Source organism: Malaclemys terrapin, chromosome 7 (genome assembly GCF_027887155.1).
Source record: "Malaclemys terrapin pileata isolate rMalTer1 chromosome 7, rMalTer1.hap1, whole genome shotgun sequence".
Classification (NCBI taxonomy): Eukaryota; Metazoa; Chordata; order Testudines; family Emydidae; genus Malaclemys; species Malaclemys terrapin.
Genome location: NC_071511.1, coordinates 678,505 through 695,560, shown reverse-complemented (window position 1 = coordinate 695,560; position 17,056 = coordinate 678,505). Strand labels below are relative to the sequence as shown.

At 52.4% G+C, this 17,056-nt stretch overlaps 1 protein-coding gene across 2 annotated transcripts in view; it reads right to left on the bottom strand.

Moving 5' to 3' along the window:
• The window catches only part of MTMR14 (myotubularin related protein 14), a 62,460-nt gene that overhangs the window by 3,354 nt on the left and 42,050 nt on the right, over positions 1-17,056 (bottom strand). The window contains exons 16-18 of one of the 2 annotated variants that reach the window (XM_054034151.1): positions 16,792-16,930; positions 13,361-13,528; positions 1,232-1,387 (exon numbers count right to left, since the gene is read on the bottom strand). In XM_054034151.1, coding sequence (XP_053890126.1) covers positions 1,232-1,387; positions 13,361-13,528; positions 16,792-16,930 — 463 coding nt within the window. The remainder of the gene's footprint in view (positions 1-1,231; positions 1,388-13,360; positions 13,529-16,791; positions 16,931-17,056) is intronic. The other variant, XM_054034152.1, reaches the window with a different exon arrangement.

Sequence of the window (17,056 nt, the reverse complement as noted above, 5' to 3'; positions counted from 1 at the left end):
GCCCAGCATCCCTCCCAGGGTTTCTGGCTGTTAGTTTAGGGTTTGTGGCAGTGCAGGAAGGTACAGAAGCTGCTGCTGCGGTTCTGGCCTGCAGGACAACAGATGGTCACATTTCATCAAATATGGCTGGTCGCACGGACAGTCTAAAAACAACGTGTTTTCCAGGTCTCCGACCCTCCACCTCACCTCATGTTATGAGGCTTCCTGAAGCCCTCACTCACAGTACGTTAAAAGGATGCTAGGAGAGAGCAGTGCAGTTGTCTTCAAAACTAGAGCAATAAGATTAGCTCACAGTGCAGCGCACAGACTGACTCCACCACTTTGCAATCACTAGATTGACAGTTCAGAGGGTAGAGGCACCGGCCTACATTTTTTTAGTTGCAATTAAAATGCATTTAATGTCTTTGAAGTTCCCTCACAAGTAACTCTCTGTTTCTGGAGCAGAGAGTTTGCTTCACAACAGTTCGATGAAGCAAATGTCAGTGTTTAGTTGGCACTGTGGGGTGAATGGACCCATGCTCCGATACAGCATGAGCAAGTGGACGGCTGTAAGACAAGCTGAGGGTGGAGGAAAGGAAGGGGAAAAAGCAGCAGCTCAAATAGTTTGGAGGGTCTGGAATCCTTGAGTGCAGGGGACGGGACGGGACTGGATGACCTCTTGAGGTCCCTTCCAGTTCTATGATTCTATGGTAGAGATAAAGGGTCTATCTACACAGGAAAGAAAAAACCAGGGCCGGCCTGTGCCAGCCGACTCGGGCTGTGGGGCTGTTTCACTGCTGTGGGCTGGAGCCCAGAAATCAACATAGCAATGAAACAGCCCTGCGAGTCCGAGTCAGCTGGGTTCTTTGCTGTGTGGACAGACCCAGCGAGGCTAAGTGGGATCCAGGGAAAGAAACAGGCCTGACTCACTCCTCCCATCCCCCCTCAATGTTATATGGCAGAACTGCAGCCTCTCTCTGAACTTGTGCCCAACTGGTGCAATGGCTCCAGTGAAGAGCCCGGATTCCTTCCCCTGCCTCAAGGCTGGGCACGGGTCACCCAGCACTCAGCAACCAGGTAGTGTGTGTGCCGTGGCTTAGCTCAGAGTGCACTTCTGACAAGCGTTAAGGCAGGGGAGACTTCTGGAGCCCTAATTATTCTTGAGGCTAATGCAGCTCTCGGGCTTGTCCCAGTTTCCTAGCCAGCCAACTGTTACACACAGGGAGCCATCCTCTGTGCTCAATACACTTACAGGCAACTGTTAGGGATCTCATCCGGGAAGCTGCCAGGGAGAGCGGCGTCTGTGCTCAGGATTGCATGCTCCTGAATACTGCCACACCCTGTTACCATCTGCCAGCTGCCAAAGTCTGTAGAAACGGAGGATCCAGGCAGGGAGTGGTCCACTGATCTGGGTCAGAAAGAGAGAGGGGACATGGGGCAGTCAGTGAAGTCATGCAATCACAGGCTTTTCTGCTAAACTCTTGTGCCAGTGGGCACAGTGGGGTTGACTGCCAACATTTGGCCAGCACGTTCCGATGCTGGAGGTGAGGGTGCGCTGACAAGTGATTCTGGCACATAGCACAAGGCAAACCTTCCTTCCAAAAGCAAAAGGAGAAGCCAAGCTGGTTGTGGCTGAGAAAGCAGTAGATTCATTTGTGAGCTGGTAGAGCAAAGCTAGCAAGAAACAGAGGATCATGCAGGAACAGGGAAACCCATCAGTACGTCCTGCCCCCCGAACCAGAACCATGGACACTGCCCCACAAAGGGCATGCCTCCACAGCCCACTTCAGCTATTAACACATCCAAATGCAACTGCGGGGACTTTGAGAATAAGAATGTGGCTTGTCTGGTGCCTTCATGTACTGGAGACAGTTTGGGAGAGTCCTCGAGAGCTCTGCTTCTGCAGTCAGTGGAATGCGAGTCCCTGAGGGAACCCTGATCTTGGGGGAGAAGACAGAGCAGCCACACCTGCGCCCGGTGTGCCCAGCGAGCACAGAACTGAAGACCTATGAAGACACTTTGTATTCACACATCAGGAGCAGGATGCTGCAGTAGCAGGCAGTTAGGCAAAAGGCCCCCAGGACAGGAAAAGGAGCCCAGAAAAGAGGATGTACTCAACGCATGCAGCCTCCTACCAGAAAGAGAAACATGAGAGGACTGGAGGAGTTCCTCTGACAATCTCCACGAGCAGACGCCTGGGAGTGCCTAAAGGCATTGGACCCTATAACGTGGCAGTGTAGGCACATGGCCCACGACGCAGAATTTTCAGCAATCTGAAAGGTGGTTCTGAGTGTGACAGCATGATGGGGAGCTGGAGAGCAAACTGGCATTGCCGTTTACTTGCTGATTTTACAGTAGCAACCTAAGGAAGAACTGAAGAAAAATCCCTGGGCTATTCGCCATCATAGCCTGGAGCTCGGCAGCTGCTGGCATTGCCACAGGCTGGAGTTTGCCTTTGACCAGCAGTAGCCACCCAGAGTCTTAAAGGTCACCGGTCCATGCAGAGAAGAGTGCGTCTCCAGCTGTAAAAGGCCATGACACCTATATCAGAGACTCTTGATCGGTTCTCAATGCAACAACCTCTGGATTCTTAACATGGCTCAGAATTAGCACAGGCCTCTCCCAGAATGGGGGTTGGCTGTTAAAGCTTATCACTTGCCTGTTACCTGGGTGCCTGTGCTGAGAGATGTATAGCCCTGTCCCCAGACTCTCCAGTTCATTGATTTTCCAGGGATTCTGCTGCTTTCCCCTGGCGAGGACTCCCATCCCAGCAGATAAAAGCTTCTGGGGACACCCTCCCCGGAGAATGATGATGCTATTTCAAGGTTGGAAGAAGGATCTCCTGGTTCCCAGGAAAGAGGGCACGAACCCAAGCAGTAAGAGCTGTTGGTGGTAAGAGCAGAGCCCACTCCAATGCTTCCAGTGAGTGCTGGAACGCTGCATGTCACAGGTGGAAACGCAGAAGCCAGGTTCTGAGGGCTGATCCCAAGTGATGTTTGCTACAGGGAAGAATTCCCTGCTCTGGCAGGTGGGCGTCGCTGAAGCACAAGGTTTAGGGGATAAATGTAAGGAAGCCAGTTTGCTCCCCCAAGGCTACACTTACATGGTTCTTTGCAAACGGGTAACAAGGACATCCCACGCCCTAGCCCAAGGAGTTCCTCATACCCAGAGCCACAGTTCAGAGGTGCTCTCCCCGTCCCCTCTTAGATCTCCTTGAGAGAAAGGAGCAGGGATCTAAAGGAAGAGAGGATGCTGGGCAGATGAGGACAGTACAATGCTGAGAGCCAGAAGAGGGGACAGGAAGCAAGGAGCAGCAGGGGAAATGAGAGTGGAACTGCAGGTGAGGGCTGGCGTATGGGTGAGGACAAGGCTGTAGCAAGAGGCAATGGGAATTCAAAGAAGAGGTGAGGAAGGGGACATCAGCTGTGCCTTTGAAGCCCCAGTAAGGAGCAATCAGAGGCAGGGAGGCGACAGTAGCTACGGTGCATTGCAGGCAGGCGGAAGGAAGGTGAATTAGAGCTCGACAAAGCAGCAAGGGAACTTAGCAATTGGCTGTGGGGAGAGGGGACACGTGAAGTGACAGCAGGATTATGGGAAGGATTGTGAGTTGCCAATAGAACCAGGCAAGAGAAGCCGGGGGCAGGGGCTGGGCAGAAAGGTGAGGAGATCTATTCTGGAAGAGTGGAGTTTGAGAAGAAGCCAGGGTGGAGAGGGATGAGACAAGTCCCAGAGTGAATGCACAGAAGGGAGAGCAGGGGCACCAGCTAGTGAGAGAAGAGCCGAGGGTGAGGAGCCAGGATGGATTCTGAGGGTGAGGTCAGTAAGGCAGGGGAGAGCGAGGCAGGATGAAGTGCAGCAGGGGCATTACCAGGGGACACACAGAGGAGTGCTCTGCTGGTGTCACTAGGTGAGGCCAGGTTCATGTCGAGGTGAGATGATCCCAGCTGCAGGAGAACTCCGGGCAGTGAGACTAATGGCACAGCAAGGTTTTGGAGGCAGAGGGAAGAGAAGAGACTGCTTGGAGGCAGACAGGAATGTGCCAGCGCTCTAGAACAAGGGGCAACTGTAAAGAACGGACTTCTGCCAAAATCATTTGTTTTATAGCCTCTGCAGACCCACAATGAGGTTGTACAGCCTGCTCTGGGGGGAAAACAGATTCAAACATGGAGTCACAGCAACCACCCGAACGCTCGCGAAGTTGGGCCAATGGTTAATCACCCCCACTTAAAAATTTGCCTCGTATTTAGAACCCGAATTTGGCTAGCTTCAACTTCCAGCCATTGCATCTTGTGCTTTTGTCTGCTAGCCCGAAGAGCCCTCTAGTATCAGACACCTCGTCCCCACATAGGTACTTCCAGAGTGATCAGGTCACCTCAAATCCTCTCTTTGGTAAACTGACTAGGTAGAGCTTTGAAGTCTCCCTGTAAGGCAGGTTTTTCATCCATCTTCTTTGAAGCCTCTAGGCAGTGAGGAACTAACTACACAGCAGCTGTTGTGGTTATAGCCCAGTAGTTCAATTCTGTCCAGGCCACTGCCACCTTCAGCACCGGCCAGGGCTAACGGAAGGGACAAGCCTGGAGCGGAATGACAGCAACATACCCACAAGGACTTTGGAGGCTCCTGGGGAAAACGGGGCTGCACGTGTCTGGATTCTCCAAGCCCACCTGTGACATGGACAAGGATGATTCTGGGCTAGACTCCTCATGGCTGTGAACTCGGAGGTCCAGAACACTTGCACCAGGGAGCAATTTGCTCTTTTAGCTTTAGTCTTGTGGGGGCCATAGGCATCCAAATGGTGCAAGGATGTGCCTAAAACCCTTGTATTTGGGAGTCCTTAAAAGGAGGCACTGCAGGCCAAAGAGGAAAAAGACAACAGAAAGCACAAAGCATCGACTCCAAGGCCAAAGGGGAGATGAATACTATTTGAACTGGATCAGTGGCGTGGAGTCTCCTTATGGCCCATCCTGCCCGTCCCACTGCCCCAGAGCAGCTGCACCCCCAACTCTTGCTGTATCCTCCAGAATTGGAATTTTTCCTTCTGCTTGCTAAGGTCAGGGCCTTCACCACACGTCATCTGCTGCTGATTTACCAGAAGGGAGAATCTCATTCCCATTTCACGTGGCTATTACTGTGCTGCCATACAAAAGCTCTGTCCAGGAAACGGGGAAGTTCAGAGCAGTAAAGACACTGAAATGGAACTGGCCTAGAGGACAGACAGGAAGCCACCCTCAATTATGGTTCTGCTGAAACAAACAGTGGTTCGGAGCCCCAAGAATTGTCAGAGAAGTGGCCTTAACACTTGGTTTTGAAGCTAGGTATGTGCAGCTCCAGATGCCAATTTCTCCTTTTGTAGAGCAGATCCTAGCCACTCCAGAAGCTCCAGGTCAGAAAGCCAGCCCTGCACACTGCAATCAGGTTTGAGGTTGAGATTCCATGTACAATAGGCAAATTTGTGCCTTTGCTAACTATTGCTACAGGAATTGGGCTGTTCCTACGACGCAGACACTGCACAAGAGCATGTTTGCCTTTCGGCAGAGCTTGGTCGGGATCCTCTGGATACTTCTATTACAATAGCCCTCCAACTCCTTTCCTTATAAAAGGGATGTGGATAATGAAACAAGCAGAGCAACATGCTGTCACGGAGCGTGGTGGGGGGGAGGGGGTCAGGGCCCTGCACCTCCCCTCCCCCATTTCCTGCAATTCACCGGGACTCTCAGCCAGCCGGTAACACAGCAGGTTTAGTAGATGGCAGGAACACAGTCCAAAACAGAGCTTGTAGGTACAGAGAATAGGACCCCTCTGTCAGGTCCATCTTGGGGGGTGGGGAGCCCAGATCCAGACTCTGCGTCTTTCCTGGGCCAGGAGGCCACCTGATCTCTTTGTTCTCCAACACCTTCAGTTGGTACCTTTGCAGGGGCAGGGCCCAGGCCATCAGCTGCCAGGAGACAGGGTGTCGGCCATTCTCTGTGCAGACCCCGGCACACCTGCCCTCTAAGGCTCTGCAACAATCACACCCCCTTATCCCACCACCTAGATACTTAAGGCACAGGGGAAACTGAGGCACCCACACAGTATTCAGAGAAAACATTAAGAACATTCCTATTTCGTCACCCAGGCCTGTGGGTAGGCCTGACCATCCTCACCAATGCCTGAGCAGCCATTCTTCTCCAAGAGTTGTCTTGGCTACAATCAGTTAAAGTTGGTGACAGCTGCATATTTTTTTTACCCAACCCCACATGGGCACTTTTTGGAAGACAGCTACACAGTTTGTGTAAGTTGCCAGACTAACCTTTTGGTGACCTAGGATAGAAAAGGACTTTTCAAACTTTCAAGTGTTTATTCCCAGTTGTAATCAGTTTATTCCCGGTTATTCCCAGTTGTAATCAGCCATTGAGAATGCCTTAGTGCAGCAAGGTTCATGGCTGTAGCTCATACGGGCCCTGGAAATCCCACGACGGCCTTTTGATTTTTGGTGGAATGACTGAACTCCTCTTACCCCAGTCTACTTCCCAACTGCCTTGGCCTCCTGGGCCTCCATGTTCCATCTAGGAGCTTTCCAAATCCCCTCTCCCCCTGGAGCGGAATCCCTTCTTCCTCGGTTAAACGTACTAAAGGGAGAGGTGGTGGCAGGTGTAAGGAACGAGTATTCCAGACTGAGATTTTAGTTCAATAGGAATATGTCAGGCAGTCACCTGATACAACACCTAGAGCATAAATAATAAAGGCCCAACTGGACCTAGATTCTGTAGCAAGATTCCTGGATTCTGAGACTCCCTGCTGGGGCAGACTCATCGAACCAAGAGTCGTTTTTAATTAAATGGAAAGTGAGTGGTGGGAGTACAGCGGCCCAAGTCTATTTTAATATTCCATTCAGGTTTGCACTGGCCCCACATTAACTATGTCAAATAACTGAAAAATCCCTAGAGCACTTGGGAAAGGGACAAGAGCTACAGCTCTAGTGCAGACCACATCCAAAACACAGGCACCAGGGCGATGGCCACATGCAGGCGCGATGGAGGTGTACCCCACAGAGCAGGGGAGGGGAGACTGGGTGGCATGTACACCAGCACAACTGAGATTCAGGTCCGAAGAGGGCAATAGATTAGCTAGTTTAGGAACGAAGCTGTCTGCCGGGGGTGCACACAACTATATGCTGTCACAGCGGGATCTGCATCAGAGCTGTGCCCTTCTCACAAACCTCTGATGGCGGAGAGGGGATGCTAGGATGAAAATGAGCCTCAGACCCCCCGAGTGGGAGGAGAATCCCTCAGAAATAAGAGACAGGCTAGTGAGACAAGACGGACAGAATATAAAGAGGAGTGGCACGGCTGACCCTTTACGCAAGTGCAGCAGGACCATTAAGTCTGCTGGCTCCCTAGGCGGGCCACAAACTAGCAACTACTACCCTAAAATGGTTCCATTTAATTAGGTCACGGCTCCCCATGCAGCACCTTTTCCCAAAGAACGCTCTCTGGCTTTCCGAGCATGCGGACTTCCGCCTGCACGGAGGGAGACAAGGCTTTCAGCACAGGAGCAGCCAAGACTAGTTCCTCTTCTACGAAGTGTGAGAGGACTCGTGTCAGCCAGCCTGGCTGCTTGGCTTGCATCTCACCCCTTTTCTGCCATTCTTCACATGCCATTTGTCCATGTTGTTATAAACTGTGTGGAGAAGAGGCTGCATTTCCCTACACCCTTACACTAGTGCAAGCATCACCAAATTCAGCTGCAAAGTATGAATGCTCTTTAGAAGGTTAAAACGATCACAAACTGGACTAGAGCACTGATTCCAGAGGAAGGACAGGCAGGTTTCTTGCAGCCCCTTCCAGCCCTCAGATGGAAATAGCTTGTAAGTGGCACTTGGCAGCTATTGGCATTTACAATATTGGCTAAATCTCAGGCACCTATTTACCAGTCTTCTTAATGCTGTAGCATCCTGGAGCACAATACTGTATGAGCACAATTCCCTTGCAGCATAAGCCACATGCCAATCACAGAACTACAGGTTAGCAGGGACCACAAGGGTCATCTGGTCTAACCCCCTGCCAAGGTGCAGGATTCGTTGTGTTAAACCATCCAAGACAGGTGGCTCCAGCCTCCTTTGGGTAACTCCAGTGAAGGAGCTTCCACGACCTCCCGAGGCCTCTGTTCCACTGTCCTACTGTTCTTATAGTTAAGAATTTTTTTCTGTGCTTTAATCTAAGTCTGCTATGCTATGGTTTGAACCCATTGCTTCTTGTTCTGCCCTTGGTGGCAAAAGAGAACAACTTTTCTCCATTTTTTTTGTGGCAGCCTTTCAAGTATCTGAAGACCACTGTCAGATTTCCCCCCCCACACCTTTAATTTCCTCTTTTCCAAACTAACCATACCCAGTTCCTTCAGCCTTTGCTCATATGGCTGCATTCCTTCCCTTTGATCATCTTTGTCGCTCGCCTCTGGATCCTTTCCAATTTCTGTACATCCTTTCTATACATTGGTGACCAAAGTTGGACACCACTACTCCAGCTGAGGTCTACCCAGCGCTGAATAGAAGGCTACTACCACCTCCTGTGACTTGCATGCTATGCTTCTGTTCGTGCAACCTAACATTGCATTTGCTTTTTTTGCAACAGCATCGCGTTGCCGACTTATTCGGAGGCTGTGATCCACCACAATGCCCAGATCCTTCTCAGCAGTGCTGCTGCCAAGCCAGTTTTCCCCCAGTCTGTATTTGCGCATTTGTTTTTTCTTCCCTAAGCGTAGCACCTCACATTTGTCTTTGTTGAATTTCCTTTTGTTGTCTATAGTCCAGTTCTCCAACTTATCAAGGTCCCTCTGAATTTTAGCTCCATCCTCCCAAGTGTTGGCAACTCCTCCCCCATCCCCCAGCTTTGTGTCATCTGCAAACTTGATCAGTCTGCTCTCTATATCTGCATCTAGGTCATTAATAAAGATGTTAACACCAGACCCAGACCAGATCCCTGTAGAACCCCAGTTGAGACCTCCCACCAACCCCACATCATTCCATTAATAGTGACTCTTTGTTTGCGGTTGTTTAACTAATTATGTATCCACTTAACGGTAGTTCTGTCGAGCCTGCTTTTCTCCAGCTTACTTATCAGACTGTCATGTGGGACTGTGTCCAAAGCCTTGCTGATGTCCAGGTATATTATGTCCACTGCATTCCCCCTATTCACCAAACCAGTTACCCTGTCAAAGAAGGAAATCCGGCTGGTTTGGCAGGATTTGTTCTAGGTAAATCCATGCGGGCTGCTAGTGATCACCCTCCATCCTCCCGGTATTTGCAAATGGAATGTTTTATACATGGCTCCCGTAGCTTCCCAGGTATCAAAGTCAGGCTGACTGGTCTGTAGTTCCCTGGCTCCTCCTTTCCCCCCCTTTTAAAGATGGGCACAATGTTAGCCCTTCTCCAGTCTTCTGGGACCTCCGTCAGGGCCTTGGCAACGTCACACTCTTCACCACAGTATCAGTTCAATTTGTAGCATAATCAGAGCTTCAGTTCTGGAAAGACTCCTCATTTCCTTCTGCAGTCAGGTGTTTCAGTCCTGGTCCTGGCAAGCTTTGGGCCTGGTTTCTCTTTAGGACATAGAGAATGACAGATGCCCAGCACAGACATGGTAAAACCTCTAGCTACCAAGCACCTCAAAGCAACTGTGAGAAAAATGTCCCAATGCTGGCTGAAGAGAATCCATGGTCACCAACTACAGCATCCACAGATCCCACTGAGTAGCCACACGCACTGGGGAGCTGCTCTTTGCAGTCAGAGCACATTACTGAACTGGCTGCAGCAGCATTTAAAGAGCTAGTGTTTCCTGTGAGTCACACATCCACCAGAAGACCCCGGGGGCTGGATTCCTTGCCTCTTAACAGAGCACAGCACACCATGGTTGATTAATAGACTTAACAGCACAGGCAACATTTGTTCAGTTTGCTAATCCAGCGTCACGTGTGCGCGCTCGCGAGTCAATGCCCCAATGCAGACACACTGCATTTTTCTGCAACTTCACTGGCTACTACTCCCAGGAGTAGTGTGAAACATGAGCTTCAGGGCACTGTATCTACAGCCCAGTTCACACAGGCACAAGGAGTTAAGAGGCAACTTGTGTTGTTTCTAGACACAAAGCATTCAGCTGGCGAGATCATTATGCCCTGCTCTGCAAATGCCTAGCAAGTTTGGGACACAGCCTATGCAGAGATGTGGTGGGAAGTGGTTTTCTGTCAACCAGAGACCTGACATCTGACTTTGCCTTTGGACTGGGTCATGGGCCACTAATCACATTATTAGTCTGACAGAAGCTCCAGCCCCTGGAGAAGCCCACACACTGGCCAAGTGTCACATATGCAACGTTTCCTTCTAGGATGCCCCAGTGGAAACACCTAAAGGGTCATCCTGGTGTTCAACCTTTAGGTATCCCACTCAGGTACCCTTCCCCTTCCTCCACTACTCGTCGGCATTCCTCTGCTCTCCACGCTGGCTGCACCTGGAACAACTGCGATTAGCTGCTTGAAGTGCTGTTGGCCCACTAGGAACAGTCCATGTTTCCCCGGCTGCTGCTGCTGCTGCCGTGGCCAAGTGTTTTGTTGCCATGACCACATGGCCAGAGGTCAAGATAGTCAAGTGCAGTTGTTTCCTCAGTTTAGACCTTCCCCAGGAACCAGCCTCCAGCTGTAGAGACAAGAGCATTTCTGGCAGCATGGTCAGCTAGTGGACTCCAGCCGCTCCCGTGAGGACACTCCAGCCAAGTGTCTGTTCATAAGGGGCCAAGGGAAAGAGCTTCCTCCTTGCTCCACTCTCACATATGCCCCTCTCCCTCCAGCACAGTGATGCTGGATGGACAGGTCAGTGGGTAGGGTGCTGGCCTGAGCCATGGGAGACCTGGGGCAAGTCACCTAGCTTCTCTGTACAATGGGGCTAGTCATGTTCTCCCATCTCACAGGGCGGTGTAGGGATAAATACACTGATGAGTGGGAAGCACTCTGAGATCTACTGATGAAACGCACTAGATAGGGAAATAATAATATTGCCTATTTTGCATTCAAATGTATGTCCCCCCCCATCCCCAGGTAGAACTTCAGCTGGAGATGGTGATAGACCCTCTGACTGGATGTGACCTGGATTCACGTAGCCAGAGAGGAGGCCCTAGCAGTGCTGAGTGGGGTGATACAATCCCTTCCTTGCCCCAGCCATGTCCGTCTCTAATTAGGAGGGTGTAGTTGGACCATGCTCCCAGCTCGCCCGGGAGTGATCAGCTCAATGCCTGGAGAAGGACGGAAGGCTGTGTATGGACCAAGAGGTGGCTGGATTCAGCAGAGAAGTGGGAGCTAGAGCAGTGTAACTGTTGCCCTGCCAACTGCACCCCTTTCCTAGGGTCCCCCAGCCACGAGCTTACAGCCGGCTTTCGGGGACACAGGGGTGGGGAGGAAAGCCAAGCTGCTTCTGTATCAAGGGAAGCACATCTCTACTCTGTGCTGGCGCTGCTGGGAGCCTGTATATTCCAATTGTCCAAGGGAACGAGAGTCCAACTCAGCCCATTACATACAACTGTCTCCACGAGGCAGCCAGGGCTGGAGCCAGTATGAACAGGACTTGTCACGTTAGAAGAGCTGTGCTCAGCGTTCTGGGGAAGTCACGGATCAGCATAACGACGAGCTGGAAGACTCTAGGAAGGGGAGGAATGTTCCTAGTGGAAATCTCGGTGTACTGCTGCTTGGTCCCAGTTAACGGCATGAGACTGCCACCCCTTCTTGGGCACTGTTTATCAGGGCAGAGAAAGAGCTAGGAGCAGGGCCTATGGATGGACAGAACAAACTTTACCCTACTGGCTGCTACTGCCTCTCCCCAGCCATCTCTTGGGACCCCAGAATCCAGCACAACTCTCTTGGATGTTCACCCCGAGTGGGAAAGGCATCCTAACCAGACAGACTCAGGGAGGGACATTAGCTGCACTGGCTTCTGCTAAATCCTGAACACTGGGGTCCTGCTGTCATCCCTCCCCGGGGTCACTTTTCCTTCCCCCACCTTGTTTCTCTTCCTTCCCCTCTTATAAGAGGGAGGCAAAAAGACTGGCTGAGTTGCCAAGACAGCGCCTCCTTTCACAGCAGACTGGGAGCCTGTGACTGGAGAGGCAGCTTAGCCGTGTCAGTGAGGGGCTACTCTGGGCCTGTTAATCCAGCAGGGAGGTTACAAGCAAAAGTGGCTATCAAGAGACAGAAGCTGCATTTCTCTTTGCTATTCCCCTGCCCTCCTTGGACCATTATCTTCCCAGCGTTTGAGCCTGTTCATTCCAAGACAAAATGGCGGCAGCAGCTCAAGAGAATCGAAATGACTGCCTGCGGCGCAGAGAGGACCCTTCAGACTAGCTACGGAGACTGTCAGTGATTTCTCGCTGTAACACAGGCTCCACACACACACCAAGTGCAATTAAAGGCTCTACCTGTTTTCCTTCCGTTTCTCTGGATTGAGGAGAGGTCAATACAATTTAAATGGCGGCTGTTGTGATAGGAGTCACCAGCGACAACTCAGCAGGAAACCCCACGTAATTGTGAACAAGGGCTTAACAACATCTTCTTTCTCACTGGCCCTCAACACACAGTCTCGGTGCTGCAGGCTCCTCTCCATCCCTCGCTCCCCAGACTCCCCTCCCTAGTACCCCAACTCACTGGTGCTGCACAAAGGCAGTGATCAGACTCCAGAGGCTGTTGGAATGCTCTTCGTTATGGAAAGGAACTCACTTGGTTTTAGCCCAAGTTTTAGCCTGTGTCCTGGCTAATCGCCTGACTTCCCTGGGTTCTCACCACGCCCCCCTGCACTGTGGGAATGCACAGCCACCACACAGCCCGACGCACAGGCTCAGAGCCCCTGCGCTGTGCAAGCCTGACCGCCCGCTCTTCGCGATTACATCTTCCTCTGCCAGGGGAGTCCAGGGTTCAGGGGAACAGACTCGGATGTCAATGGGTGCAGTTCAGTTGGAGCAGGTCCCCACCCCCCTGCCTCCACATGACACTTTGCTTCAAGTCTCCTGTGCACGTACTGAACATTTGCTTCCAAGCACAGAGCGCACTTCCAGCACCGGGAGAGCTGAGCATGCAGGAGGGAGAGACCAGAGACCCTGTACTTACTGAATCAGTGGGGCCGAGACTGGCGCGCAGCTCACGTCAGGTGGGACCGCCACCACCAGTTCTGCCTCCGCACACTTATGTTATTTGTGCATATGGACTGAGGCAAGAATCACCGGGAGCATTTCTCTGGCCTGTATTATACAGATAATGGCCCCCTTCTGAGCTTCAGTCTATAAACCCACTGCACACCAGGTCTTCAGAGCAGCATGCTCCCTATACCCGACCTTTATTTTGCTAAGAAATGGTCTGCTTTGGTGCACCTCACCTGGGTTTCGGGACCTCCAGTGGGCTGCTTCCAACCCTCAGGAAGGTGTCAGAATGGTTTGAGGAGGAGGAGCTAGAGGACTTTGCTTCCTGGTAAGGCGGTCGGTCTTCAGACTGTGGGGTCCGGCTCCAGAGCACCGTTTGGGGAGAGGATGTGCGGCTCTTCCGCCTGCAGGACAACAGGAGCCCTGGGTGAGACATCAACTTCCCCATGCAGGAAGCCATTCCATGTCAGGGCAGAGATTCCGCCCCGCCTACAGAGATTCAGCTCCCGCCGAGCCCAGGAGGACAAATTAGTCAGGTGTAACTGCACCAGCAGAGTCTACCAGACAGATGTGCCCTGCCCCTAGCATCTGCTGAGCTCTCGCCCCCCGAGCCAGCTCACACTTCTGGAGTGCGGCACGTCAGAGAAGAGAGGGAGCAAGAGGCCATTCTGGCCCATCGCCTGGGGCCAGGGCAGGATTGGCCCATACGGGCACATTCTAATGTTCTGTCCCATCTAATTTTAACATGTCCCAAGTGCCAGGCCTCCCAGCATGTCTCTGGCTAAAGACAACTCCAGTGAACACCCACAGACGCGTGCAGTGCTGTCATGAAGGGTATGTCTGCACTGCAATGAAACACTTGCAGCTGGATCGTGGCAGCTGACTCGACCTGCGGGGCTGTAAAATTGACATGTAGACATTTGGGCACAGGGGGACCCAGAGCTTGGGCTGCAGCCTGAGCCCAAACGTCTATGCTGCAATGTTACTTCCCCAAGAGCCGGAGTCAGCCAACGCAGGCCAGTGGTGGGGGTTTCACAGCAGTGTAGACATACCCAGGTGAATAAAACTGTGTAAGCAGCTGGAGGGGAGGGATGTGAGAGGACAGAAACTCTGCGTCCCTTCAATCTTTCTTGACAAGTCAGCCAGCTGTGCCAGGCCTCTGATCGCTGTCACTCCTCCGTTTGGGCCCCCCACTGAAGGGTGCAGTCGCATCACAGCTCTAGAGATAGGGCTGCTCTCCCTACATGGCTGGCATGTCTCTGCATTGACCCTCTTCTAGTCATACCACACTCCAAACTCCTGTCCAGTTTGCTGCCCACCACCGCCTCCTAGCTGAAAGCCATTACTGCTTCCCTTACATGCCTGCCAATGGAGGGAGAGTTATGAACTGATCCCCCAGCCTTGCAAGTCAATCAGGGTTCTCCTCAGACACCAAGGATTTTCTGGGAGGAGCACTAGCTCTGTTCTCCCAAACGACAAACAGTTGGCCAAAGCCCGCTCTAGCCCTTACCCTCTTGCTGTTACTGCAGTGTTGTCCTCAGTGCAAACCAGCAGAGCTAATGAAATGCCCAATATGGTGACAAGAACTGGGGCAGGCAGAGCCCTGAAGGAAGGTTTTCAATCCAAGGCCCCCTACAAGCTAGTGTAGCCATCCTGGCCTCCAGAGAGACCACAAGTACAGACACCTGAGACTCCACAGCTAAACCCAGCTCTGTGTACAGAGGAGGAGAACACTATGTCCTCCCTTCACCCCGCAAGGGCTTGTCTGTACCACGGGGGCTGAGGTGCCCCAGCAATACTGCTGTCACAGCCATGGAAGGGTTTTTCCAATGCTGGAGGAACTCCACCTCCCGAGAGGCAGTAGCTAGGTGGAGAAGCATTCTTCTGTCGACGCAGCTGTCTCTACGCTGGGGTTAGGCAGGCACAGCGACAGTGCTCAGTTTTTTCACACCTCTGAGCAAGTATTTATGTTGATCTAAACGTCTAGTGTAGACCAGGCCTCAAATGTCCCACCCTTCAGCTGCTAACGACGTGTATGGACCTCAGGTCAGCACTCTGCCAACATTCCTCCCTGCGTAACCTGCAGGGATCTCAGTGTCTACCTAAGCAAGGAGAGCCTGCACGTTTGGCAGAACGCATTATACATGGAATTGTTTGGCACCCACAGCAACACCCCAGCCCCCCGGCACCCACAGTAAGTGAGTGAAGCAAAAATACACAAGTGTGAGTCAGCCCTACAAGAACAGCAGCTGTTTCCTCCTCTAGCCTTCCCAATACATCCTGGCTAGTCCATGTTTTGCTTCAACAGGAAGCGCCAGGGGGAGGAACAATGCTATTCAGGTTTTGAGTCTGTGGCCTACCATTGTGGGTCCTATGAAGCACTGGCCATTACCCAGAGCCCTGGGGTGGGGGGACTGCTTTGTACTTGTCACGGTCGGTTTGCTGTGGACAGACAGTCGCTCATGTTAGAGGTGACCCTGCACTAGGTCAGGTATGCAAGTGCGCTGTTTCAGCCATCTCATCCCTGCTCTCATGGTCCCCAGGTTCGTTAAACATTTCCCTGCACAAGATACGAGGAAGCCTGGGCTGCCAGAAGCGTGCCGCAGGTTACTCTCCCCCAGAGCATTTCCAGATGCCCCAAGCACAGCCCAGATTTAATTTAAAATAATTGCGGCACAAAGTAGCATCGCTGCTTGCGTTTAGGGAGAGGAGAGAAAGAAATTAAACTCAGAGGGGCAACCCCAGAGAAAGGCTCTGAAATCCCCAAACCCAGCTGCCCCTACAATAGTGAGTCTGCCAGATACAGCCCCTTTCCTGACCCCAGTTTCACCACTGTGGCTTCACATCAGCCACAGGGGTAACCAGACCTAGGAGAGACTCTCTCCTGTCACTTTTAAGGAGGAGCGGTTAGGGTTTTGCAATCTTTTTTGGAGCCATCTCCAAGAGCAGTAACCAACTATCTGGCCAGCTTTAGCCCCCAGGCCGGTACTTGGCTTTATAGTGACGGCTATTAGCTTGGGCAGCCCCTGTACAAGGTTAACCCTGGCTCCAGCTGGCACCTCCACACTGCGGAAGTGGGAGGAGACGCCAGCTGGGTGCACGGGGAGCGAGGACTGCTCCAAGAAGTCCTGCTTTTGGAGTGATCATTCTTCTCCCAAGTCCCCTGGGAGATGCAGAGTCACTAATGGGAAGTAAGAAAGCCACTCCATGTATGGAACCACTGGGGCAAATGGACCCGCAGCTCCACCGCAGGCAAGACTGCAAGAAACAACAGGCTTTGATGTGATTTAAGTGCATTTCAGAAACAAACAAAGCAGGCCCAGGCCATGCGAGCAGCTGCTCTGTCCTCAGATCATGGGCCAGGCTGTAGGCGAAGGCCTCCCGCGGAAGCGCACGGCAGCCCCTCATGTCAGGAGCATTCTCAGTACCTCCTGGAACAGAAGGCCCTGGAGCTCTGTAGCACGGGCCCGGGTTAGTGCTACAGCTGAATTCCTTCCTTCGCTCTCTGCAGTGTCCTGCTGGTGCCTGTGCCACATGGAGCGGGCGCTCAGCGAGGGGGATGGCAACTCCCTGCTCAATACGCCACCTTCTGAGCACTGCACAAGGCAACAGCTTGAACCTGCCGCTGCCTGCTATGCCCTGGCCAGGTGCTTGGGTGGCTTCTTACCAAGCGGCCTGGGTCTGCGCGCCAGCTGGCATCAGCTCCACAGCCTCAGAGGTGAAGCTCCCAGCTGCTCCTGGTGAACTCTCAAGCACTAGGGAGAAGTCACTGCTCAGGCTCGTGGTGCTGCCCCGATCCCTCTGCTCTGCAAGAAGGAAGACAGGAGCAGACTGAAGCCAAGCCTGGGAGCCTTTGATTAGCCTCATCCCCATCCTACTTCCCACCCCCATCCTTGCTGGTGCCCGAGGGCTTCACGCGTGTGGAGTGGAGA